This window comes from Streptopelia decaocto (genome assembly GCF_964273445.1).
Source record: "Streptopelia decaocto genome assembly, chromosome: 7".
Lineage (NCBI taxonomy): Eukaryota > Metazoa > Chordata > Aves > Columbiformes > Columbidae > Streptopelia > Streptopelia decaocto.
In genome coordinates this window covers 51,924,499-51,949,883 of record NC_138661.1, presented here as the reverse complement: position 1 = coordinate 51,949,883, position 25,385 = coordinate 51,924,499, and the positions used below count along the sequence as shown (strand labels likewise).

The 25,385-nt window shown below is 48.8% G+C and overlaps 1 protein-coding gene across 2 annotated transcripts in view; it reads right to left on the bottom strand.

The window, feature by feature from the left end:
* The window catches only part of LSP1 (lymphocyte specific protein 1), a 54,740-nt gene that overhangs the window by 10,460 nt on the left and 18,895 nt on the right, over positions 1–25,385 (bottom strand). For both annotated transcript variants that reach the window (XM_082057471.1, XM_082057472.1), the window contains exons 2-10: positions 16,168–16,320; positions 11,081–11,170; positions 7,680–7,869; positions 6,561–6,689; positions 2,996–3,039; positions 2,741–2,822; positions 2,238–2,378; positions 1,601–1,681; positions 611–725 (exon numbers count right to left, since the gene is read on the bottom strand). In XM_082057471.1, the coding sequence (XP_081913597.1) occupies positions 636–725; positions 1,601–1,681; positions 2,238–2,378; positions 2,741–2,822; positions 2,996–3,039; positions 6,561–6,689; positions 7,680–7,869; positions 11,081–11,170; positions 16,168–16,320 (1,000 nt within the window). In that variant the 3' untranslated portion in view covers positions 611–635. The remainder of the gene's footprint in view (positions 1–610; positions 726–1,600; positions 1,682–2,237; positions 2,379–2,740; positions 2,823–2,995; positions 3,040–6,560; positions 6,690–7,679; positions 7,870–11,080; positions 11,171–16,167; positions 16,321–25,385) is intronic.

The following is a 25,385-nucleotide window of genomic DNA, read 5'->3' as shown; positions in this document are numbered from 1 at the left end:
AAGAGCAACTCAGCTCTGCCTTCCTCCTTGCTGCACATCGGAGGACAGTCCTTTCTGCTCTGTAGGTCTACTCAGCACAGCATCCCCACTACAACCCTATTATGAACTGGGTCCAAGAGGTTACTGAAATCATTAAAAGTTTTTCCTGTGATTAATTCAGTATATCAGGAAATTAGACCTGAGAAGCATCTGAATACCAGGAGTACACCAGCCCCCTTGGTCAGCCAGAACAACCTCCAGCTATCTACTATTCCTCGCAACATAAAAGAGCATAAGAAAAAAAAGAGAGAGACTGTTCCTTTGAACTAGCAAAGGCAAATGCATCATCACCCAAACAGCAGTAGCCAAGGCACTTATTCCACAGATTAAACTAACACAGGTATCCAGCTTCCTAGCAGCATCAGAAAGCCAGAGACCAAAAGGAATCCCCACTGTGTACCCACACCCTTGCAGCTCAGAAAGTCTGGCATCTGCTCAGAAGCAAGGCTCCAGCTGCTATCATATAGTGCCTTCCAACTCACCCCAAGTGTAGCTGGCAGAAACAACCCCAGCATCCTGCCACAACAGAAACAGGAGTTTGTTACACAGTACAAGGTTATTCCCCACCTACCTGGTTAATGAGTTCTCCAGGCATACTATTGCTCTGTGGCTTCGTCTATCAACACCTTCTTGTACTGGCCATGGCCTGTTGCAACAAATTTAAACTTTTTGCCAGAAGGAGTGGACTGAACAGGAGAGAAAGAAAGAGCCAAAGTCAGCATTTTTCTCCCTCAAATCAGCAGTCAAGATCAATTAACTGAAGCCAGAGAAGCATGTGATATAGCTGTCTGTAATCCCAGAGGGCTTTGAAACAGCCTCCTCTGTACTCCCTTCTTGCCCCTTCCATGTAAACTCTTTGCATAGACCAACCACCACTTTCTATAAGCATAAGGTAACAGCAAGCATGGGATGTGCAATAGGAAAAGGAGGATGCAACGTCAGGGCATCACAAGAGAAAGCTCAATTAAGAGCTTCAGGCTCCCAAGCCAGGGTTGGTTTCACCCATGGCAAGAGCCAGTTTCATTTACCACATACTGGCAACAGTACCGACCCAGGAACAGACAAGATACTTTGATCTTCCTCTTCAAGCCTGGACAGTTTGAGCAGCAGCTGCTCACTGCATTTTAATAAGCATTCCCACAAATGCACCAGTAGGCACAAAACCCCAGATTCATCTGCAAGTGTTGATACTGTTTGAGGTTTGGTTCCACTTGATTTTGCATGTTTTCTTTACTCGTGAGATTAAAAAGCATAACAAGAGCAGTTCAATTTGAGCTTAGAAGGCTGGGTCTCCCAACCCACAGGCTGCAAATGTCATGCTATTCAAGAGACATTTCGGTATTACTGGTTATAAAATTATTTCTGCCCCCATTTTCACTAGGCCTTAAGCGACAGCAGCTCACTGTTAGAAAGAGCTTCTAGGTATGCTATTGCATTGAAAGATACAGGCAGCCCTTGTCCCTACAGAACATCTTCTCAATACTTCGACAACCCAGCCAAGAGCTCTTTTCTTTTTCACAGTAGAGCACATGCTTTCGTACTCACACAGATACTAACTCACCTTGACGTTGGTCTCAGGTTTGGGATTGCCCTTCTGTTCCCAAAGGCTTCTTTTACTCATGATGTCTCCAGCCACAATATCCTGAGAAGATGATGGTCTCATTACCCTTCACTGCTAACACTGCTGAACATGCCTTTGTTCACGTCTCCTTCAAACCCACACATCTGACCTCCTTTTTTATTTATATTACATCATCTGACCTATGACAGCTGCAGCTAAAACCCATGACTCTGAAAACTTCTTCCTATTCCCAGTATATCCTATGCTTTCCTCTCTCTCATCCAGGCTTTTGTTGAAGAGAGTGAGAGATCCAAGATGTTTATTTTCTTAAGTTTGTTAACTATTTAAGACATGTTAACATCAAGGCTTTCTTATGTGGAAGGAACTTAGCTCAGATAAACACAGATTTGCAACCAACATGTTACAGAATCAGCCCCACTCACAACCACCAAAAAGTGAAATTAACAAAGAGTATTATGCATTGCTCTCTTGAATTTCGTAAGCTTATGAGATTTATCGTCCTGGTACTACATGCAACTTTGTGCTCAACAACTGGAGCTCAGTCCTAGTCCCTGTACAAGATATACGCATTCTCCCCACCAGCTGATTTTATTGCCATCTCAAAAAAAATCCATACCTTACAGGGTGAGGACTTCACAGCAGACTGTGCTGCAACCTCTCCAGTCTCCCAAAGGCTTTTTGTGCTGGCTACCATCATGCTTGTGGTGGGAAGGTCAAGAGAGGGCTGTCGGACAGGTTTTGGAGCCTTTGTAGAGGTCTGAAAAATAAATAGAGAAATATCACCATCGAGGAAAGTGTGCCTTTTTTTTTTTCTCTCCTTTGTAATTGGAGGTCCTCAGGACAAGATGTTGCAAAAGGAGAGTTGTAAGGTCTTGCTAGTTCCTGCCAGATACTCCCACCCTTTAAGCAGGGAACACGAGGAGAAAAGGATGTGACAGCTCACTAAAGAAACCTACTTTATGCTGTGGATGGAGACTGAGAAAGAGCTGCTACTATCTAAGGGCAAGTGATTCAGTTGTCACCTCCCAGATGGTAAGACTAAGAGGCATAGTGGGACAGCAACACCTGCCAAAGGAGCTCCTTCAAGTGTGGGGACAGAGAGACAACACAGAAGCCCACCTCAATAGCCTGAGTGTACTGTTCCAGCCTGTCATCGATCTTCGACACAGGGAGGGGAGGCTGGGTCTTCTTTATGCTGTTACTGGAGAGCAGAGAAGAGGATTAAGGTGATTCACACAGTGCCTCAAGTAGAAGGAAGGACTTTGAGAGCCAGAGACAGCCTGTCACTCCTGCCCTTCCCCACAGCAGGGCCCTCCAGCATCCTCCATTTGCAGGAAGGGACCTGCTTTACCCAGATGGCAACCCCAGAAATACCTTTTCTTTATTGAGCGGTTCAGTGACTCAGTTCTGTCCATGATCTAAAGTGGGAGAGAGAAGACAAACATATCACTTTTCTCCACATACCTCAAATGGATTTAGGTCACCTCAGCTGACCATAATGCAACCACTTCTCTTCCTTGAGCCCCCACCCAGATTTTGGTTAGAAATGCCTGACTCAGTTCCATGTTCCCACACTGGTCAGAGAGACATTGAGCATCCCTTTTCCTTCTCCCTTCTAATGCAGGTAAGCAGAATCCCAACCAAAAGCATCAGTGCACAGTAGCAATCCAACCAGTTTCAGGGACCAACCAACGATGTGCAGCTTGACTGACAGCTGAAACAGCAACCAGAACCATGTTCTCTACTACCTTTGCTTGAGGACCAAGTATCTTTCTCATATACTTGATTTCCTAGCCAGACACAACAGAGAAAGTGGCAAGTGTAGAAAGACAAGGGGGAAGCTAGAAGCACTGCCAGCCACATCTGCAGAAGAATAGGAGCTAAGCATGAGAGAAGCACGGGTATGAGTTTCATTGACTTATCCACACCAGAGGATCATACAGACAGTTGGCTCCATGTGTTCGCTTGCACTGCAAGGCAGCTCTTCAGGTCAAGCCATCAGGAAAGAGTTTTGCACAAGAGGCTCCTGTGCAAGAATGCTTTGGCCAAGACAGGAAAGCAAGCAAACACTTCACAACCACTGAAAAAAGTAAAGGTGAAAAGTTGCTAAACCTCACATCTCTTTTGTGTCCCAGGAAATAAGAACTAGGAGAGAAAAAAATCACTTTGAAGTCAAAGGGGAAGCTCGCTCTTAACACCAGCTCCCACAGAGCCAAGGAGCAGCAATCAAGTAAGAAGGAGCCTTCTCTCCCTGTATAACTGCTGCCTGTGCCACAGGAAACATCACCAAGTCAGTAGATAAAAAGCAGAACTAAGCGCTCATTTTAAAATGCCTTCAGGATGCTGGTGCTAAATTTTAGTTAAGCAGAATACAAGACAGTGTCACAGAGAGGACACATTTAACAGCTGTGCCCAAGAGCCTGAGGCCTATTAGAGAAGAACACAACTACCAACAAACAGTGCAACCCTGGCTAATAGAGATGTGCCAGGGAGAGTCACTCTGCTGGGTCCCAACACAGCAGCATGACAGATACCCCATCAGCCAGCTTTCCCTGCTGGCCAGGCTGTCTGACAGCTCTCTCCTTTGTTCGGTGCTGCAGGAATTGATGCTTGCCTCTGAGCTGTGACTTCAGAGATTGGGTTGCTCCTTCTTCTGGGACATTGATGCACAGGCTGGCACCTCATAGGGTATAATAGCACCTGAAAGGGGAATCTGGTAGGCCCCAGCCTATGTCTCAGTTTTTCAAACACAAGTAGATAAGATATCAATAGGAAAAAAACCTTGCCAACCCTGACAGAGATATGCTGTGCAGATGCAAACCACCCACAGGTGCTTCCACGAGGTGCTTCCAATAAGCATCAAGTTAAGCACGGAGTGGCCTAGAAAAGGCCATAGGTGACAGTAGATCTCAGCATGACAGTCTAGGTGGTAATAAAGTTTCTCTCAGCTATTTGGAGATCACCTCTCCCTGCCCTGTACAGCAATTCCTTGCAAGAAGCAATTCCTTGCATTTCTGTTGTCCACAGCACTTTTTGAAGGCCGGAGGAAATCACAGCTGCCCACTCAGCCAACCTCAGAACTCAGAGCTCACAAGCATCCCAGGCTGGTACAAGACTTCCCCCTGCCACCACTCATCTGTTTCAGCCCCTAAGCCACAGCGGCCCTCTGAACCCCAAACACCCTGTTATGCTGCACCCCAACATCTACCTGCCCCAGATGTGCACCTTGCCTCCATCAGCCACAGCTGTCAGGGGAGCACACCGCCCACTGCAGATGCTCTTGCCTTTCCACTGCAAGAAGTATTTCTGCTGAGTGATCCCATGTCAAAACACCTTCTTGGTGGTCAACGTGTTTAATTTTTAGTGTTCATATAAAGCCCTGCTAGCTGGGGTATAAAGATCCTCCTTCCTCTGGAACGATCCCAAGCTCATTTTTCCTGTACAGCTTTACATTCAGCTTTGTGTATTGGTGAGCTCTGACATCACCATTATAAAACACAGAGACTATATTTCTAAATCTTTCCCTGGGCTAATCCTAGCATCAGCAGTTAACCTCAGGTCAGGAAGCTATGTGTGCTTTGGGACCATAATGATGAGAATTTCAGCACATAAAAGGCACTGGAAGCATTACCCACACTTCCCGACCAGCCCCACTCTGGGGATATGCTTTGGCTATCCCCACCCCACTTTTCAAACCTATCACTAGGACATGCCCTGCATCCAAACCCACCCTTTCTCCCCTCTCTAATCGATTTTTAAAAGGCTTCTCTGTAAAAAGCAAGAATCTGATGGTTGTAGATTATTAAATCCTCCACCAAGAGCAAGAATCCAATGGTTGTAAGATGATTAAACCCTTCTTTTATGATCTATTTACTGGTGTAAGAGGAAGTGCTCATACAAATCCTGCCCATCCAGGAGATACTAAGAAGTAAATAGCACAGATATAAATGCAAAAGAGGAAATATTACACCAAGAGCAGATTAACAGGCTACCCAGGCTCCTCACCATTACCCTCACTGTTATAATCAACAAGCTTAGGGCTTACAAAGACAAAAAGCCATTCACTACAGAAACCACTTATCTGTAGCTATTGTATTTAAAAGCACATGCACAGAACTGAGGATTTGTAGCAAATGCAACAGAAGTCATGAGACACAATTCAGGTGGTGTCGAAAACAGAAGTTTCACAAGAGCATCAATGCAGACAGATGTGATTGGGAAGGATACAATGATTCAGAGACCAGGAATCCCAGTTTGTTTAAAAAAAAGACTTAAATCATACTTACTGATTTTATTCTAAGAAAGACAGGGAAATTCCAGTGCTTCAAGTTTTGAGTTTTTTTTGGAGGAAGGGAAATTTCATTTTCTGATTGAGTTCATGTGTCGCCTTTGACCAAATTCACAAGCTTAAAGCACAGACATCTTTCTCAGTATTACAATATTCCCTGGAGTCCTCAATGAACTTTAGACATTTACAGTGATTGGCAAAGTATACACAGTATACAAAGTATACACAGACAGAGACAGCCTCCAACAGCTCAATCAGGCACCGCAGGAGGTGAGGAGGCTGACAGCTGAGCAAGACAAAGGAAACAGATCAAGTGATTTGTCCCAGCCTGTAGCAGGAGTGGAATAAAAGGATTCACACCCTACATGACCACAAGTCCCTGGTCATCTTTCCTCATCATTAGAATCATAGAATATTTTAGGTTGGAAGGAACTTTGGAAGTTCATCTAGTCCAATCCCCCTGCAATAAGCAGGGATGTTTTCCATGAGATCAGGTTGCTCAGAGCCTTGTCCAGCCTGGCTTTGAGTGTTTCCAGGAATGGGGCATCTACCCCAGTAGTTAATTAATTAGTTAATGGCTATCTAACCCATTAGTTAGGTGCTCTATTACAATAGCTGCCAATCCTCCAGAGAGGCTCCAGAAACACAAACCTTGGTGGAGCACACCGCGGTGTGGTCAGAGCACAGCTCCTCCTCCTCCTCCAGGCTGGCGGGACTTGGGGCCTTCTGGCGTTTTTCTGGTGTTTCTTCCTCCTCTTCATTTCTCCTTCTCTTCTTTTCCTGAGTGCAGAAAATGAACAAGCCAGGAAGTGAGCTGGTCAAAGCACTTACTGTGCAACAAGAGTGATTTTTCTCCTGTCTTCCAGGCTTCCTGCTTTACATTAAACAAACGTGCGCACAGAAGCTTCAAGTTCACATCATCTAATTTTGAAACAGCCAAGAAGAACCTCTTGTGTTAATTTGAGGGGTGGGGGGCAGAAATATCAGAGAAATTTTGCAGGTTCAAGGTTCCAAAGAGATATGGAAAGGGGTCTTTGCATCAGTTAATAAAGATTTCTTAGCATTATTGAGACCAGAAAATGGGAATTTCTCATTTAGAGGCCACAAGAATAGAAAACAGCTGCTTTTAGAATAAAGAGCTAGAAATAATTACACACAAAGTTCAAATACAAAATGCATACTAGCCTCAGCAAGTCAAAAAATCCATTTACAACAGAAGATATTTGCAGCTCAGCCAACCTAATGAACTTGCACACCACTCAGGTTCTAGCTTTGTCTCCATCATTTATCAGAAATTACACCTTATCAGAAGAGCAAAGAAAGCAAGCTCAGCTGGGAGCAACGAAAGATTTAAAGTATCTCTAGAAGTGCCAAAGTGCTCCAAAGGTGCAATAAAGGCTGGGGAGATAAAAAACAAGCAGTAAAATTTGGATTTGAGTTCTCCTGAAGAGCTACTCACTGCCCAGAAAACCACAGGAGAAATAGTAGCACTTTCCTTCTCAGCATTACAGGGACATGACTAAACCACCACAAGATCTGGGAGCAAACATGCTGCCCTCAGAAGAGGGCAGAGGCTGCCTGCAGTGATCCCAAGAAAGCACACAGGCACAAGTGACACCAGCCCCAGGTTATGCCAGGACAGCACATCTATGTGGGCTCAACACCCAGCACTGTAAGCAGCAATGGTGAGCCCTGTTCTTGGAGAGCAGCCCCCAGCCCCAGTTCTCCCACCAGCCCCGCAGAAACAGAGTCAGATCCTCCTGATCCCACCTCTTGCTCAGCTCTCTCATCTTCCTCCTGCTCTTGGACCCGTTCTTCCTCTTGGCACAGCCTCTCTTTCTCCCTGATGACCACATTCTCCTCCTGGATCTCCTCCGGGCTCTCTAGCTGGATCTGCTCCAGTTTGACTTCAGCTTCCCTCACACCACTGTCCTCTTCTTCATACAACTGTTGTGAAGACCTAGAGGTGGGGGAGACAGGTCAAAGAAGCAAAACATGTTATTATAAGCTTACAGACACCATCAGATGCCTCAGACCTCTAGAAATCCAATTTTATCACTCCCCCAAGCCTGCAACTTGCTGGGTGTTTTTACACCAAGGCTCAAAGCTACTTCCATGGTCCCATCCAGTTCCAGGCACCCAGATATAACAGCAGTCATATCACACTCCCACACTTTAAATGCCCAGGATGCAGCTCAACTAAGTGTTGTGGCTGAGCTGAAAGTATCTGTATCTTTCCAGCCTCACTACAGATGAGACCTGCAGGAAAACAAGAGGATCAGAGAGACCTGAACAAGACAAAGTCCTGGCCTCTGCTCAGACCCCAGGCAGAGAGGACACTACCACCATGATGTAGTGCTGGCTCAATTCTCTGCTCAGCCATAGCCAAAATCCCAGATGAACCAGCATGCTCCATGGTCCTGGTGCACAAGCACACATCTGACACCACCTCCATGGCACCCAGCATCAGTTCGACATGGAGCACCAAATGCAGCCTTCCTCTGCCTAAACTAATTTTCCATGCTAACAGAGCCTCTCGCTGGATGGGGATCCAACAATGATACGTGAATGTGCTTCCCAAGATCCCCCTTTTCCCTGGCTGAAGCTAAACTGCAGGACAAGGCTGCACAGCCACTCGTGGGGTTTTTTGTTTGTTTGCAAGGTACAGTACTTTTCAGGCAATGCTATATCTATGCCCAACTGCAAACCTCAGCTTTGCCCACTGGAATAAATTACACCCCTAATCACATCACTCATGTCATAGACCAGCAAAACAGCAGAGTCCCAAAGCAGCCAGCATCACCCCTTGTCTTAGGTTTAAAAAAAACATGACAAGAATTTTTACAAGAGAATTCCTTCAGGTCTCTGAGGCTACAGAGAGGAGACCCAGGAGTAAGTTTAAACAATTGGCTTTGCAAAAACAGAGCAGCCCATGCCTTTTAGCAGAGAGTCGGTAGGAGCACGTAGCCCCAGAGTACTCACTTGGCTCACTGCCATGCACCAAGATGTTATTGCCATCTTGCTTTCCCCAGCCAGAGAATAACTTTCTCCTCCCACCCTTTTCTTAGAAAATCACCCAGCTTATGACAGCAAGGCTAGAGAGCTGGCTAGCAGGCAGCTGCCAAAGGGCAAGGCTGACTCACTGCTTCTGCCTCACCAAACATGAAGAAAAGTTCAAGGAACACTTTTCCACCCACCTCTCTGGTGCTGGGAAGGCAGCTCACAGGACAGATACTGTCCAGCCCTCCTCACTGACCACATGGGAAAAAAAGCTGATGCCTGTGCTGGCTCACTTGGATTGCTACTAACCACCCTCCCACAACAGTGCAGTCACCAGCAGCAAACAGGCTCTGAAGGCCTAGGTAACTAGTTCCTCTTAACCAGGATCCCAGCAATGCCTCCAGCTAAAGTGAAAGCTCATATTAAAAATTAAGGCCAGCAGATATGATGCAGTGTACAGGGTGCCTTCTGCACTACAGCAATCTCGTATGGGAGACAGCTAGTCTGACACAGCTCCCACCCTTTTGCATGCAGCTGATAGCATGGATCTCCCTCCACGAAGCGGGGAACTAGAACCAAAAATAAAACATCCCTTAGCACCAAGGCCCTCAGGGGACACACAAGCTGTTTTAGCTCCAAAGGAGAGCAGCTGTCTCTATTTCCTCATTCATAGCCAGCACCTAAACATCCGTCACATGAAAAAACAGGGTTTGCTCCATATTCAGTTAAGCAGGAGAGAGGGGAGTCAGGAAACCCCAGCCACAGTGCTACTTGTACCAGCACAGGGTGCCCCAGCATAGGGCATCCCAGCCAGACACAGAACCTACCTGTGCTCACACCACGCTCCAAGCTTACCCTCCGTGTGAGGCAGGTGGGCAAAGGCAAAGCTCCTGAAGGAACTTCACAGGCCACAGCCACCTGCTAGGAAACAAGCCCAGCAAGCCCACGGGATCCAAGCCCCTCCAGCTACCTCTCCCAAACAGCCTCCAGGCAAAGGCCTCCTCAGCTACAGCCAGTGTCTTTAAAACACCACCCCTCTCTGATGCGCTTCACCTGCCACAGATGACACCTGCCCTGCTCAGTACCCTCCCGCCTTGCTACGGAATAAACACAAGCATCACACAAAAACCCAAGGAGGATTTTCTGGAGAGGTTAACTCAACCCTTCCAGCTAATTCTGTTTTGAAAGCAAAGCACTGAATAGCAGCAGCCTTTCTCTCCAGACAAGCTCTTTACAAGGGGCGTGGAAAAAGAGATAGCATGCTGAAAAGCAGACGGGGCTGATTTCTAATTGCTCCCACAGATGTGGTAATCAACACTACAGCGAGATGCTTGAGCAATGCTTGTAGGGTCAGGGCTGCAAAGGTACAGCTTGTGGAGCGGTTTAGCTACAGTGTTTGGGAAAAAGTAAGAAAGAGGCAAGCTCTATTTATTTGTTCAGCAGTAAATATTAATCTTAGGCATTTTTTCAGTCTCAGGGGGTAAAGAAGAGGCTGTGTAATCACAGGGGCAAAATTCCTGATAAAATCAAGCTGCTGAGAGAGCTGTGTCACAGAGTTCACATGCAGGTAGAAGGTGTCCAAGGAAAGTGGTTAAAGCAGGAGTTTGGTTCAGCTCAGCAAGAAGAGAGTGATGGGAGATGAGGACTAAACAGCTGGCACACAAGCACCTCTTAGGGCTCTCTGCTGCCTGTTTTCCCCCGTTGAAAGAGAAGTTAAGCACAAGGTGGGCTGGGGCCATAACACCTACTATGCTGACATGAGTCAGGAAGCAGCAATAACTTAGAACAGCTTTTCAGGTTGGCCTGGATTATGTTAGAGGCCATTTCAGCCCCTGCAGCAGCTCAGGTGGCTTAAATCTCCTGTTGTCGCTCCTCCAAACCCAAGCGTCCTGGCAGGCTGCCATTGCTTGGAGTGCACTCCAAGCTCAATCCAAACATCCCTGAAGCCTGGGGCAGCCCCTGAGCCTGTTCCTCCCTGCTAGCCCAAACAGCAGGCAGAGAGCATCCGTCCCAGTGGTGCAGAGCCTGTCTGGCCCCGATGATGCTCCAGCCTCTGGCCTTGTTCTTATGCATGCTAGGCTTGACCTGGGCTTGGTCACCCTGCCTCAGGGACGGTCCTTTTGCTGGGCATGTTGGTTTCCCTCCCCTCAGTACAGCTGTGTCCTACTCACCTCTGTTTGCGCTGCTCAAGTTTCTGGGACCAGTCACTGAACCCCTCATCTTCCTCCAGCTCTGACGTCCCAGATGGCTTAAAGTCATAGCTGAAACGCCACAAGAAGTAAGATTAGGATAAGAGAGACATAAAACAATCTAAACCTGGCCTAAAAGAGCCCCAACCTGATACCATCCTTCTGTCCCTCCAGCTATTGCATTTTCTCTCCTCTGGCTGCTCCCAAATCCCATTTGAAGCCTTATCCTCTGTTACAGGAAAGATGCCTTTGCCATGTGCTTAGGAGTGCCCTTGTACAAAGGGGGTCTCTTGGGGCATCACAACAAGGGGGAGAGGAAGGAGCAACTCCGTGTCTTCAGCAGCAGCACCCCACTGCCTGTCTGGTCTCTGGGGCCACACACAGATGAGCAAAAAGGCAAGCAGCACATCAAAACCATAGTTTTCTTCTGCATCGGAGCTGGCCCTAGCTTGTTTGGACCAGAGGTGTTGCTGCTTGTCCTATCCTTATACGCAGCCCCATAGAAAAGACATCATCAGGAGCTGGCCTGAACAGGAGTGAGAAAGGAATGAAGACCCAAAGATTAGGACACTGGCTCAAGTTCTAGATTGGATCCTTACCTTCCCCCTACAGCTCTGAGCCAGTCATGTGCACTTGCATGACTCTGGCTCCCACCTGTGAATACCCCACTGCAGCACTGAGCCGCTCCTGGGCACAGAGCTGCTGGCACCAGATGCAGGCTGGCCATGCACAGGAATGGGTGAGTTCTTAGTATTTGTTTCCTTGTGTTCACAAGGAGAATCACCTCCCAGCCAGGGGTCCTAGGTGAGCAGCCAAATCGCAAACATTGGCTTGAGGTGGTAGTTTCACAGATGTTTTTGGGATGCAGGACAGTCATCTGGGAGTAGGAATTAGGATGTGGGACACACAGATTCATTTAAAACTCAGAGATTCAAAATACATAATAAATGCAGTTGAGTCTTCCCTTTGCCCTTCTGGGCTCTTGGGAGGTGTCAGGAGATGCTTAGCCTCCACCATGACCACATGTGCGTTAAATATGGGCATTTCTCTGAGATTTGGGACTCATATTGAACTGACTGCAGCAGCTGAGGGTTTCCGAAAAAGACGTGTTGTTGCCAGGCTCATCAGGGAGGGTAGCAGGGGTGGTAAATCAAAAACAGCTGTTCAGCCACAAGTCTGAGCACTACCTAGCTCCTGCCATACTTCAGCATCCTGTTAGACTGCTGAGTAGCGATGCTGTGTCAGTCTAGGACAACGCAGCCCAGGCTGGATTATTTTCTGCTGCATGTAGCAGTAGCTTGTGGATGTCCCAGGACAACACTCAGAAAATTCGATGCAGGGCCAGGACGAGACCTGATCTAGTTGAAGATGTCCCTGCTCATTGCAGAGGTGGTGGACTAGATGACCTTTGAATGTCCCTTCCAACCCAAACTGTTGCATGATTTTTTTAATATGAGACCATGGATCTGCTGAGTCCCAGGTCAGAGATTTGGGGAGCTGCAGTGTTGATGATGCCCAAAGAAGAACTGCTCTGATATTTGTGGCCCCAGCCACAAACATATTCTCAGGCAATCAGAAAAGCTCCCAGAAAGCAAGGGACACTGGCCAAATGCTGTTTGAAAACTGGTCATTTCCCTGTAACCCTCTGCAAACATGGCCCCAGGGGAAGCACCGAGCCAGCACAGCCCCATCAGCTCTGCTTAAGCTGATGCACATCCCTCTGGCTCCCACATGCCTTTCCTGTAAACCTGCCATTTTTACAAGTGGGTTTTGGGGATTTTTTTGTGCTTTGGTTTGGTTTGAGGGGTTTTTTGGGGGCGGGGGGAAGGGAGGAGAGGAGCTTTGCTCTGTCCCTTTGGTGTAAGGAAATCCCGAGGGTGTGTTTGCACAAAACAGGAGTGACAAGGGAAGAAGGGGTCAGTGTTTACACAAGAGAGAGCAAAGCTTTTTAGAAGATGGGATGCATCCACGGGTGCTGAGGGAGCTGGCTGAAGTCATTGCTGGACTGCTCTCCATCATCTTTGCCAAGTCTTGGGAAACGGGAGAGGTGCCCGAGGATTGGAGGAAAGCAAATGTCACTCCAGTCTTCAAAAAGGGCAAGAAGGAGGACCCGGGTAATTATAGACCGGTCAGCCTCACCTCTGTCCCTGGGAAAGTAATGGAACAGCTTGTCCTTGGTGCCATCTCAAGGCATATCAAGGATAAGAGGGTTATTAGGGGCAGTCAGCATGGCTTTACCAAGGGTAAGTCATGCTTGACCAACCTCATAGCCTTTTATGAGAATGTAACAAGGTGGATGGATGATGGCAGAGCGGTGGATGTGGTCTACCTTGACTTCAGTAAAGCCTTTGACACAGTCTCCCACAGCATCCTCACAGCTAAGTTGAGGAGGTGTGGTCTAGACAATAGAGTAGTGAGGTGGGTTGCAAACTGGCTTAGGGAGAGAAGCCAGAGAGTGGTAGTCAATGGTGCGGAGTCTAGTTGGAGGCCAGTATCTAGTGGAGTGCCTCAGGGGTCAGTGCTGGGGCCAATATTATTCAATATATTCATTAACGATTTGGATGAGGGAATTGAGTGTACTATCAGCAAGTTTGCTGATGACACCAAGCTGGGAGGAGTGGCTGACACGCCAGAAGGCTGTGCTGCCATCCAGCGGGACCTGGACAGGCTGGAGAGTTGGGCGGGGAATAACCTAATGAAATTTAACAAGGGCAAGTGTAGAGTCCTGCACCTGGGCAGGAACAACCCCAGGTTCCAGTATAGGTTGGGAGATTACATATTAGAGAGCAGTGTAGGGGAAAGGGACCTGGGGGTCCTGGTGGACAACAGGATGACCATGAGCCATCACTGTGCCCTTGTGGCCAGGAAGGCCAATGGCATCCTGGGGTGTATTAGAAGAGGGGTGGTTAGTAGATCGAGAGAGGTCCTCCTTCCCCTCTACTCCGCCCTGGTGAGACCACACCTGGAATATTGTGTCCAGTTCTGGGCCCCTCAGTTCAAGAAGGACAGGGAACTGCTGGAGAGAGTCCAGCGTAGGGCAACGAAGATGATTAAGGGAGTGGAGCATCTCCCTTATGAAGAAAGGCTGAGGGAGCTGGGTCTCTTTAGTTTGGAGAAGAGGAGACTGAGGGGTGACCTTATTAATGTTTATAAATATATAAAGGGTGAGTGCCATGAGGATGGAGCCAGGCTCTTCTCGGTGGCAAACAATGATAGGACAAGGGGTAATGGGATCAAGCTGGAACACAAGAGGTTCCACTTAAATTTGAGAAGAAACTTCTTCTCAGTAAGGGTGACAGAGCCCTGGAACAGGCTGCCCAGGGAAGTTGTGGAGTCTCCTTCTCTGGAGACATTCAAAACCCGCCTGGACATGTTCCTGTGCGACCTCACCTAGGCGTTCCTGCTCCAGCAGGGGGATTGGACTAGATGATCTTTTAAGGTCCCTTCCAATCCCAAACATACTGTGATACTGTGATACTGTGAAGATTAATGGTCAGGGCTGACCCTGGCTGCATGAGCAAGCCCAGGTGGCTGTCAGCAGCTGCAGGAGAAACCAGGGGATAGCCAAAGAAGAAACATCCTTCTGGTGAAGCCTGGCCCAGCAAGATCAAGCCTCATGTAGCAGGGAGCAAAGTCCTTGTCATTATCCACTTCGCAGATGCTTAAGCACACAATTAGATTTGGGCAACACCAACGGTCCCGTGGGGTCAGCAGTGTGTCTACACCTATACGCACGGGACTGGAGCCTGCAAGCAGGGTTCCTGGGGCTGCTGCACGCTGGTCTGTGCCCGAGGCTGCTCACAGAGTCTCCCTGCAAAGCAGAGACCAGAGATCTTGTCTGCCATTTTAAAGACCTTCACAAATTATTTTCCAGCCTCTGTGTGAAGGGGCGTATGGAAAAACTAACAAGTATTATTACTTTCCAGATCTTCTGTTTGCTTTTAGGGCAGACTGCAGTAGGTTTGTCTGCAGAATATCACCAAGTGTATTTCCACAAAAGATTTTGAAGCTTCTTTGCAACACTTTTAGACAAAAAAAAAAAAAAGGTACTAAATAATTTTTTAAATATCTGAGAAAAAAATTATGTTTTCATGGGAAAAAAAGATCTTTATAAATAGCTTTGCTGTTTTTCCAGTAAAATGAAGCTGCTGCATCCCTCTGACTGTAATCCCGAATCCTGCTGCCACTTTTCCATTGTGTTTAATATATTTAGAAATAAGTTGAACACACAAATAGTGGGAAGACTGGGGTCTTTCAGGCAAAGTTGGGCAACTCAGAGTGCAGAATGGTTTTTGTGCCAGCCCCAAGGCTGCACAGCACCTGGGCTTCTGAACTGTGGACACAAGGATGCTGCGGTGGGATGCTGGTGATGTGAGTGGCCATCCTAAGCCATCTCCAGGGGATCCATCTCTGACAGCAGATAGCTCAGCATCTCCATAAATGCCTCTTGAGCTATTTCCGTTTAGGACTTGCCCAATTAGAGCACCAAGTTAACTTTAACCCTTAGAGCTATGAACTGCACCAGCTCAGGAGCTGCTCCATGCTCCCCACTGCTGGGACAGCAGACCCTGAGAGAGGAGCAGGGAGCCTGGCCAGGAGTGGTGATCCATTGCTTGGCCACCACAGCCGTGATCTGCCTGGGGCTGTGCATCACATCCTCAGGCACGTGTCTTTGCACATATCAGGAACTTCTATTAGTTTCGGTGTAGGATGACTCACAAGCTGAAATTTAACCAGGCACTGAAATCCCTGGCGATGGGGACTCCCTGCCTGAGCTCACCCTGACCCAAACTGTCCTAGTTTAAACTCTCAGGGCAGTAAAATAACCAGCCTCCAGCCAAAAAAAAAAGCATGGCTTCTAGCTTTTTCTGCCCAAACTAGAAACACACTATTTGTTAGTCCAGGCTAAATGCCCCAAGCCAAACCTATTAGGGAACTTCCCCATCTCCCCAAATGAACCCGAACAACAGGCACCAACTGCCCAGAGGCACCAACTCCGGGGATGCTGGAAGATTTTGCTGCAAGGAGAGAGTGTGTGTCTGAAGGATTTATCCGTGAATATTTCTTACTGGTTCTCCTGTGCTGGACCCGCGCTCTCAGAGCAGGAGCCGGTGTCATTCAAGCCCTCTTCTGCCTGGGACCTCAGCTGCTTTTCCCGCTCCCGCCGCCGCCGCTCTCTTGCCGCCTCCTCCTCATCTTCCACGCTCCACTGTGCTGTCAGCCTGCCAGAGGGAAAACCCATCCTTAACACTGTTGTGCAGTGCCTGTGAGACCTGGCAATAACTCCCCAAGGTGTCGGGGCTTCCTGCAGCAAGCAGGGGGCTCCTGCAGAGGAGCATTCCCAACATGAGTGCTGGTCCTCAAAGCAGCATCCCTGCCTCCACCAGCATGGTTCTGCAGTGGGACCAGCCAATGTGCATGGACTGGGAGAGGGGTACAGGAGAGCCTTTCCCAACCACAGGGAACATGTGGTGCATATTCCCCTCCTCCCAGACCAACCACCTCCCAACAGGCCCACTGGGAAGCACCGTTCTCTGCAAAGCTGCTTTGCACCTCAGGAGGGTGGTCTTGCAGTGCTGCAAGGAATGCCATGCCCCCATGTCAAGCTTTGGCCCAGGGAGGGCGAGATCTGCACCCCAGAGTGTGAGTTTCCTTAAGCAGCTGAGCTGTTCCTGCCTGATTGGGAGCAGAGGGAACAGTAGCGGAGGACAGTGGCTGTGTCCTGCTCGGCCCTGCCGAGCTTCCTTCCTCCTCTGCAGAGACGAAAAACCTGCCCTGGCTTTTCCCAGGTGTCTCAGCTGCTGGATAATAACATTGATAAGTGATAAGGTGGCTGCCACATTCCTCCTCCAGTGGTAGTGGACGTCTCCATGTGGGATCAGCTCCTGCTCCACCGCTGGCAGCACCAGTTGGGATGCAGGCAGAAAGGTAGAGGCCAGGGTGGCAGGGTCACCATTCACCCAAAGGGTCTGCAATGGCAGATGGAGCAGAGAAGGTCAGGCTTGTGGACTGATGCCAGGGCAGATGTTGGAGCAGCTGCTGGGGCAGGTGCGCCCTCACCCCACTCACCCCTGGCTCAGCCAGGTCCAAAACAGATCATGAAGGCTGTTTTGCCTGGCATTTTCGAGTCTATTTACAGAAATCAGAAATGCTCTTGTACAAGGCACACACATGGGAGCCAGAAAGGTGATCTCCCACCAGCAGCAGGACCCAGCCTGACCTGTGCCTTCCCTGCTTCGGGCACAGCCCAAGGACTGCAGTCTCTATAGGATGAACCTGCCCAGTAGGAGGCACATCAGTTCAGACTGAAGCAAAGAGCTTGTGGAAAGGAAAAGGAAAAAATGAACAAAAATGGCTTAGCTAAGCCTTGTTTCAGTACAGTTTGAGTGAACAAGAGGCAGATTTCAGCAGAGCCCAGAAGTGTCAGCCTGCCTGGCTTTGCCTATGGCCTGGACTATGAACCAGGCTCTTGCATCCCTCTTGGGTCTCACTAAGATGCTGTTTTCATTTGAGGTTCAGGACAGATTCCCCCCTTTCCCAGCAAAGGAAAAAAAAAAAAAATGTGATTGAGACATTTTGTTCAAGAACAAATTGGCTTTTCTAATTACCTTTTTCAACCTTTCCAGGGGAGGCTAATTCAGATCCTATTTTGCTCTGCAGCAGGTTGGACTGCTGAGCTTAGCAGCAGCAGCATCCCTTTGCTGGTCACACCACCACCCCGGCAGGAAGCAGAGGGTGACCCCACATCCCTGCCCTCTCAAACTCCCACCTCCCCTCAGGCAGTAGAGTCGGGATGTGGAGCTGAACAGAGACAAGTCGCCCATTCCCACTGAGCTCACAGGGGAGCAGGGACTGAAACAGATCCCAGGACTTGGCCAGGAGACCTCTCTTCCACTGTGTAATTAAGGCCTTATTTTGGGTGGGGTCTTTCTGCAAGCAGCAAATTCAGCAGCCCTTTCCCTTTCTCCCCCCTCATCATGCCTTGCCACCTTGCTCTACATGGGGGACAAAGCGGACCAGACCAGAGCCCGAGTTCCCCTCCTCCTTTTTCTACTCATCCCACACTCCTATTTATTGTTTTCTCCCAGGTTCCCATAGAAACCCTTGTCTGTGGACCTGGCAGGAAGCCACCGTGTTGTTGATTTTTTTTTTTTAATATATAAATGAAGTCATTCATTAAACTCTGCCATGATCTCCCTCCCTTGTGAAACAGCTCCAGATAGTCTCCAATTCAGAAAGGCTCTTAACCCCCTCTTGCTCATATTGCCCCAGTTACGAGAAGCAAGGTCCATGTTTATGCCAGAACAAATTAGATTTTACTTTAATTCCTTCACCCCCTCCTCCAGCTCCTTGGGAAGCCGTTGCAGAGGCAGTGCTGCACCAACCCCCCAGCATAGCCAGGGTGCCCAGGGGACCCCAAAGGGGGGTCCTTTCCAAACCACGTGAGCTTTCCATGGTGCGAGAGAAACACTGGTTGGCAGCCCTCTCCCTTTCCCAGTTGGATGTGACTAACTCTCTCCCCATGACCTCACCGGCTCGCTATTCTGTCCCTGCACCCTCCGAACAGGCTGAGGACAGGGCTGGGGGCGACTGTTTTGGGCAAAAGGATTTTTCTGCAAAAGCAGGAAATATCTTTCCCAGCTCTCTTTGCCGCAGAGCAAACCAGCCTCCAAGTTGCCTGCCACCCTGCTGGGATGCAGGTCAGACACCCTGAGCATCCTGGTGGGGCTGTGATGCTGGAAGGTCCATGCCTGTTCCTCTTAGCAATAAGGGCTGCAGATAAAGCCCCCAACAAGCCCCCACTCACCCTGTGTTCAGAAATATCAGGACCCTCCAGCAAACACCTAAAATCAGTTTATTAGCAGATTCAGAGTTCGTTCTAATGCTCAAATAGTCTGGCAGTGGAGCTAAGTTTAATAAGTGATGCTTTGGGGTTCTGCAGTCACACCCACAAGCAGAGGGAAAAGGACGATTCCTTTTTGACTGACCTAGCAGCACAAATATTTGTCTTCAGTGACAAACAAAACCCCAACAAATGAGAAGCTAAATCTTGCCAAAGTGTTTGCATTTGGGTCAGCTATAAAGGTTTGTTGGACCGCAGACCAAATGTGCCATTTCAGTTTGGACAAGCCTAAGTGTGAGGAGGGGGTCAGCTGTTAAATTGCTTTTCAAAGCAAAAAGGTGGAAAGATTTAATTTCCAAATGGTTCTGTTTTCTAAGGAGGGGTCACGGTCTCCCAGTTGCTCTAATTGCTCACAATCACTTTTGGTAACTCAACATGCTCAGCCCACAGCGGTATTGCACAACCATCTTTCCCATTTCTAGAAATAATTACCTGGCACTTCACGACTGGGCTGATACTGTGTACCTCTGCTTTCACCTCCAGCCAGTACTTTCCCAGGTCCGTCCCAGGCTGGGGAAATTTTGGGAAGAAGCAGGCTCATAGCTGCTGGTGAGACTGAGAGCTCCCCACTATATTTCACCCAACACAGGACAGGGAAACGAGAAGGAAGAAGTCTTGAAGCTTGAGGACTTGCAAGATGAGCTACAGCATGCTGCACTCCTGCATCCAGTCAGTGCCTCTATAGAGGGATTTTCATGTGAGGTGAAAGGAAATTCACTCCCTCACACAAACATTAGGGGGACTGGAGAAGGGAAGAAGGGAATGCAGAGACTGCTCTGCTGCCCCAGCAGCCAGGAGCTGCAGCAGGGCTTGCTCCAACAAGACCTCATCACTCAGCCAGGTCATTCTCTTATGTGGTCCCTACATCTCTGCCAACAGCTTTCGGAGGTCTTGGTTTGTGAAAAGAGACTCTCTGTGGAAGGGGCTTATCTCTTCCTCAGGAGGTGACGAGATCCTGCAAGTCTAAGGATGGGTTGAAAGCACCTTGGTTCAGCTTTAGCCATGGAGTCACAGCTTGCCAAGCATCTGGGATGCTCAGACTTCTGCCCTGACTGTGGCCAGTTGCCCATTTCAGATCCAGCCTTTGACTTCAGCTCCCTTCAGACCCCCAGCCAAGGGAGGGGTTCTATTTCCATTTGCCCTACAAAACACGTCCTTCTCCCGCAGAACAACAATACAGGCACCCACATTCTGGCTGCACCATTCCACATGGCCACAAACACCCATTCCAGACTAGCCAGCATTGCTGGAAAGGTCATGTTTCCTTTGGGCAATTCCTCACCCGTGCTTGAGGATATTATATAATATTCAGGCGAGGGAAATTTCTGGCACCAGATGATCTGTGTTTAAGGGAAATGCTAGAGACTCAAGGAGTCTTTTGCATGGCCGACAGCTCAAAGGAAGCTTTGCTGGCCCAAAACCAACCTTCAGCACTAAAGCTAATTCCAGAAAGTAAAATGAAATCCCTCCCAGAGGCTTTGGGCTTTGCAGAACTGAGCCAGAAAAACCCCGGAACCCTCTACCAGCACACTGGACATTCCTGTCTTCTGAGCTCAACAGGGTATCAGGCCAGAACAGTGTTGACTTTGGTCACTGCCTCTGTCAGGTAGGCTGCCCCCACAGAGCCAGGGTTCACAAGGGAAGAGGTTTTGGGAGCAGGGTATAGGAGGAGCTGTCTGCGACCCCTGGCATGACAACTGCTGTTTCCCAGACGATATATTGCCCCACCACCTGTAAAAAGCAACAGCATCTACCACCACTGAAAATGTCACCCACAAGAAACTTGGCTGCATGAAGTAGGGAAGAACTGGGAAGGGTGGCCCTGCATCCCCCAGCAGACATCCCGCTGGCCTCTCTGTTGAGGTTAGGGGAAAGGGAGATGCCAGAAATCTATGCAAGGGAACTTCCCCTTCCCACGTAGTCCATTGCAGCCTCCGTTGCCCTGTCATGGTGCCAGATACAATGTTGGTGTAGAATACAGTCTGGGACTGTCAACAAGTTCACCTCTGCTGCCAAGCAGAGCTGCTGGGCTTTACTTCATTTATCACCTGTTTATAAAGGGCCCAGACATGACTGGCAGTGGCACAGCTCACTGTCACATGAAATGGAAGAGGACATCCTTAAAAGGCTACAATGGAGCATCTCCCTCACACACTTGACCTTCCACCAACAAATTAGTCAATTATCAATCTCTTATAAATGGCATATAATGGAGCTGTGTGATTGAGTCAAGTATGCTGAAATACCCAGATAATACCTTCGCTCACATAATTCAGGACAACTGGTATTAGACCACTGCAGGAGTCATGGGTAAGGACATTTGGATGCAATGCATGGTCATACTGCCATGGCTTAGTGTCTCTCCATTCCTGCAAATCACATATGGGCTGCCTCAAAGCAGTGTCCCTGATGATGCCTCACTCTGCAGGCACCCCTGTAGGGCACCAGTGTTAGGCATCAGAGTTCAGCATCTCAACCCCTTGCAAAGATCCCTCTAAGACCAAGGGCTTGTCCAAGGTCACCATAAAGCCAGGAAGACATTGGGAATGGAGCAGACGTCCAGCTGACATTCTGACCCCCTGATAAATACCCAGTCAAGAAGCTAGTGCTGAATGCCAGCAACCACAGCTGTGCTTTCTGACACCAGGGGACATGGGCTGGCAAAGCATCTACAGTATGGCTATCGTAAGTCAAACAGCAAGCAACAGTTACACTTCTTGGTGGACAGGTTTCTGTGGCTTAGGAGTAGCGTGGTTTGATAGCAAAGACTACAGCTGGGTAATCATCCCATTGGATAAGGAAGGGGCTCTGGATAGCGGTACAATACAGGGAGACTGGGAAAAGAAATAAAATAAAAAACTGTTATGTCACCGCCTGGAGTTTACTGCAGCCTAGTCTCGGGGGAGATGGCTATCACAGCTCTGAAATATCAGCTTGTCAGTCAAAGGCAGCCAGATATGCTGCACAAGCCTCTCCCTACTTACATTCATGTAATTCCTCAGCTGCATGGCTCCATTCAGAGTTCAGGCTACAGAGTTTGAACAAGAAGGGGGGCAAGGGAGGGAGAAAAAAAATGTGTATATATGCTTCATCCTCAGCCTTTTTCTCATACCAAGCTTCCCTACCCCACCCATAGTTGCGCAGTCTCAGCCACGTCTTCCCGTTTCTCCTGTAAATCACAGCTCGCCTTCAAGATGTGAGCAGGAGGGTAGAGCCACTTCACACCCAGGGGCAGCTGCAGAGCCTGTCCCCACCAATGTGCTGGAGCTCAGGATTGCAGAAAGGTGTCACACGCGGGGTGATAAGGACATGCCAAGGCATCTGAACAGAATATGATACAGCCTGAACTTTCATCGAGCAGAAACGGAAATAAAAACCCAGGCAGCGCAGCGGAGATCTAACTCCCCCTTAAAAATACAAGCTACTCTTCTTTTTTAAAAGAATCTGGGGGTTTCTTCAGAAAAGGACATTCCATTTCTGCCCAGAGAAGAATATGTAAATGTGCAGCCAAGCATCCACATGTGCCAGGTATAAAACTTTGCCTGGTTTAACCTTTGTTAAATTCCCTGCAGAAACTGACCTGCCACTGTGACGTGACAGGCAGGGAAAGGCCTGAGCTGGTAATTTACAGCTTCCACAAGCAAAACAAGAGACATTTGAAAAAGCTGGTGGCGAATGGCAGGAGCAGACCTTGGAGGAGGCTCCAGACATGGAGGACAGCGGCTCCAGAATGGCACAGGGGGTGGTCCACACTCCCAAACGCCATGGGTGATGCATAGCCCAGTTGCAGAGGCACATGATGGGAATGACTGCTTCTTTTTATTATTATTGGTTTTAATCATGGCAGATAGAATCCAAACGAATCCCTTACAAGATGACGGATTGCACCCCCAGGACTGTGGGTCCTTAGAACACAGATAGGCTGGTGCAGTAATGTATTAACATCACCAGTCAGGAATTTGGCGGGGAGTGGGGAGGAAATGGCTGGAGTTTGAGCCCTCTCAGCACTCCATGGTATTCAGTAGGTGTGAGAAATTGGTGCCACATACAACTTCGAACCGAAGCCCTTTCTCACGGTCCCTCCATTTCAGCCCTAAGGTTCAAGAAATCAGAGTTTTTTCAACAGTGCCGGAAGTCTGGGTTCTGTTTTTGCAAGGGAGAAGCATGCCAGAGGAGAAAATAGACTTGTCAGAGAGGTTTGGACTGGCTTATCCAGTTTTATATTTTATTTTTTCTCTCTTGGAGAGGGAAGCAAGCCTCCAAAGCCTCCTTGCCTCTGCTACAGTCAGCCAGCATCCTCCTTGATGCACCCAGGCTAGAAAACAAGCCTGAGCCTAGGAAGGGAAGCAATAGCCTTACCCCTGCTTCAAGCTGGGATTAAGAGTGAGATTTGTACCAGGCATGCTGCTTTTTATAGCACCACTGGCTTGGTCATGAGTCCTTCATTTAGGCAGACCTCAGGGTGACTCGGTCTCTGCAACCCCTGCAGCCCCCAGCAGCAGGAGGGAGTTTGCTACCCAAGCACTGGCAGGAGGCAGCAGAGAGGCCGTGGGAAGACACTGCTCCACTCCCTGGGAGAGCTGAGGTTCTCTTCCTTTATGGCCATTCCTGATGAGTTGCACTGCAACAGGAACCCAAGTCAGCATCAAGCCCTTGGTCCCTGCTGCGCTAAGGCAGATTATCTTCATGAGAAAAAACAGTTGTGTCCCAAAATACTGATTGCAACTCCCATACAATCAAACAAGTTCAGTCATACAAATGGTGGGAGAAAGGAAAAGAGTCTGGAAGCTGAAAATTTGTTCTTACACGCTATCCCAGCTGCAAAGCCTCAGACCTCAGTGTCCCCATCCAGTGCCCTTTCCAGCTGAACCATGCTCAGATGTGTGGTGGTCCTTCTCCACCTCACCAGATTACCTGCAGCTGCAGCCCCAGAATTTCCATGGGCTCAAGTTCAGGCCCTAAATATCCAGTTGCTTGAGAGCAGGTAAAAGTTTGAGTCAAGAAAGGCTAAAAGGAAAAAACAAAACAAAACAAAACAAACAAACAAACAAACAAAACCATCAGCTGGCTTCTGGGAGAAGTCAATTTTAGATGGAGTGCTCCTGATGAAAAATGCCCCAGGGCTGGGAAAATCTGGGAATGGATCCACAGGGTACTCAGACGGGATGGGTGAGCTGTCATCACTAGAGAGAGAAAGATGAGCTGCCCTCCTTGGAGTGAAAGCAGAAGGTGGGCATCCCATGAGGTACCCAGGGAGTGGGTACCCACCATGAAGCAGCTTGGTCTCTTACCCTCATCCTGCCCCACAGCTCAGCTGGGCTGCAAAGCCTCAGGTCCCTCCTGGCTTGAAAAATGTGGTGACATCATTCTGCAAGCATCACCAAAGACAGATGTGGAAAGCCCCCGGACTTGCCCCACCAGTGCTGGGCGATCTGTCTGGCCCAAAGGGCTTTCCCAGACACTCCTCTCCACCAGCAGTGTCTGGTCACCTCTTCCTTCCCATCCGCCTTCCACTCGTGGGGTCGGCAAGGGTGCCCATGAGTTCTGCCTTGGCCCAGGCAATGGGACACAGAGGGATGAAAAAAAGGCCAATAAAAAACACATGAAAATAGGGAGGGTTTGGGAAGGGGAGCACTGTGATGGGTGAGCCCTGCAGGGACCACAGGCTCCTTGTGAAAGGTTGTGGCAGCATTGTAAAGTATGAATTAGACTGATGAAGACCTTGTGTCACCTGCTGTCCCCATACCAGAATCCCTCCCTCCTCCACCATGCATCAGCACTGCTAATGGCTCGTTCCTGCACATTCATTTTCCCCATCTCCCCCTAAAGAGCTGCCCCACTTCTTCAGGGCAAGCTTTCCTCACTCCCTGCACCTATCCACAACCCAGACAGGTGGGATGAAGAGATGCTGCAATAGCCCTCAGAGGCAGTAACTGCAACAAATCATGCCCAGATCATATCCTGCCATCAAACACTCTCCAGAAAAATGTCCTTCCCTTTCAAAGCATCATCCAGCCCTCCCAGGCACTCCAAGCTTCTTGTTCCTCAGGAGGTCAAGACAGAAATACTGGAGTAGCATCTTCCCTGCTGAGACACATCCTGGCAAGCTCCAGGAAACATTGCGCACAGGCAGAAAGGAAGGTTTCCCACAGAAGAGGGCAAAGCCCCCAGATCCCCGTCAAACTAAATATCACACTCACGACATGCACTAAGATTCAAGGTGTTCAGGGAATTTTAAAGACACCCCTAATGCTGGGGGACACTGAGCATCACCATGGCATTGCTCAGTGATGCAGCAGCGTGTTGCAGGGAGAAAGAAGAGGCTGTGCCTTGTGGGCACCAGGACCACGAGGGCTGGCATCGACTGGAGGCAGAAAGCATCTC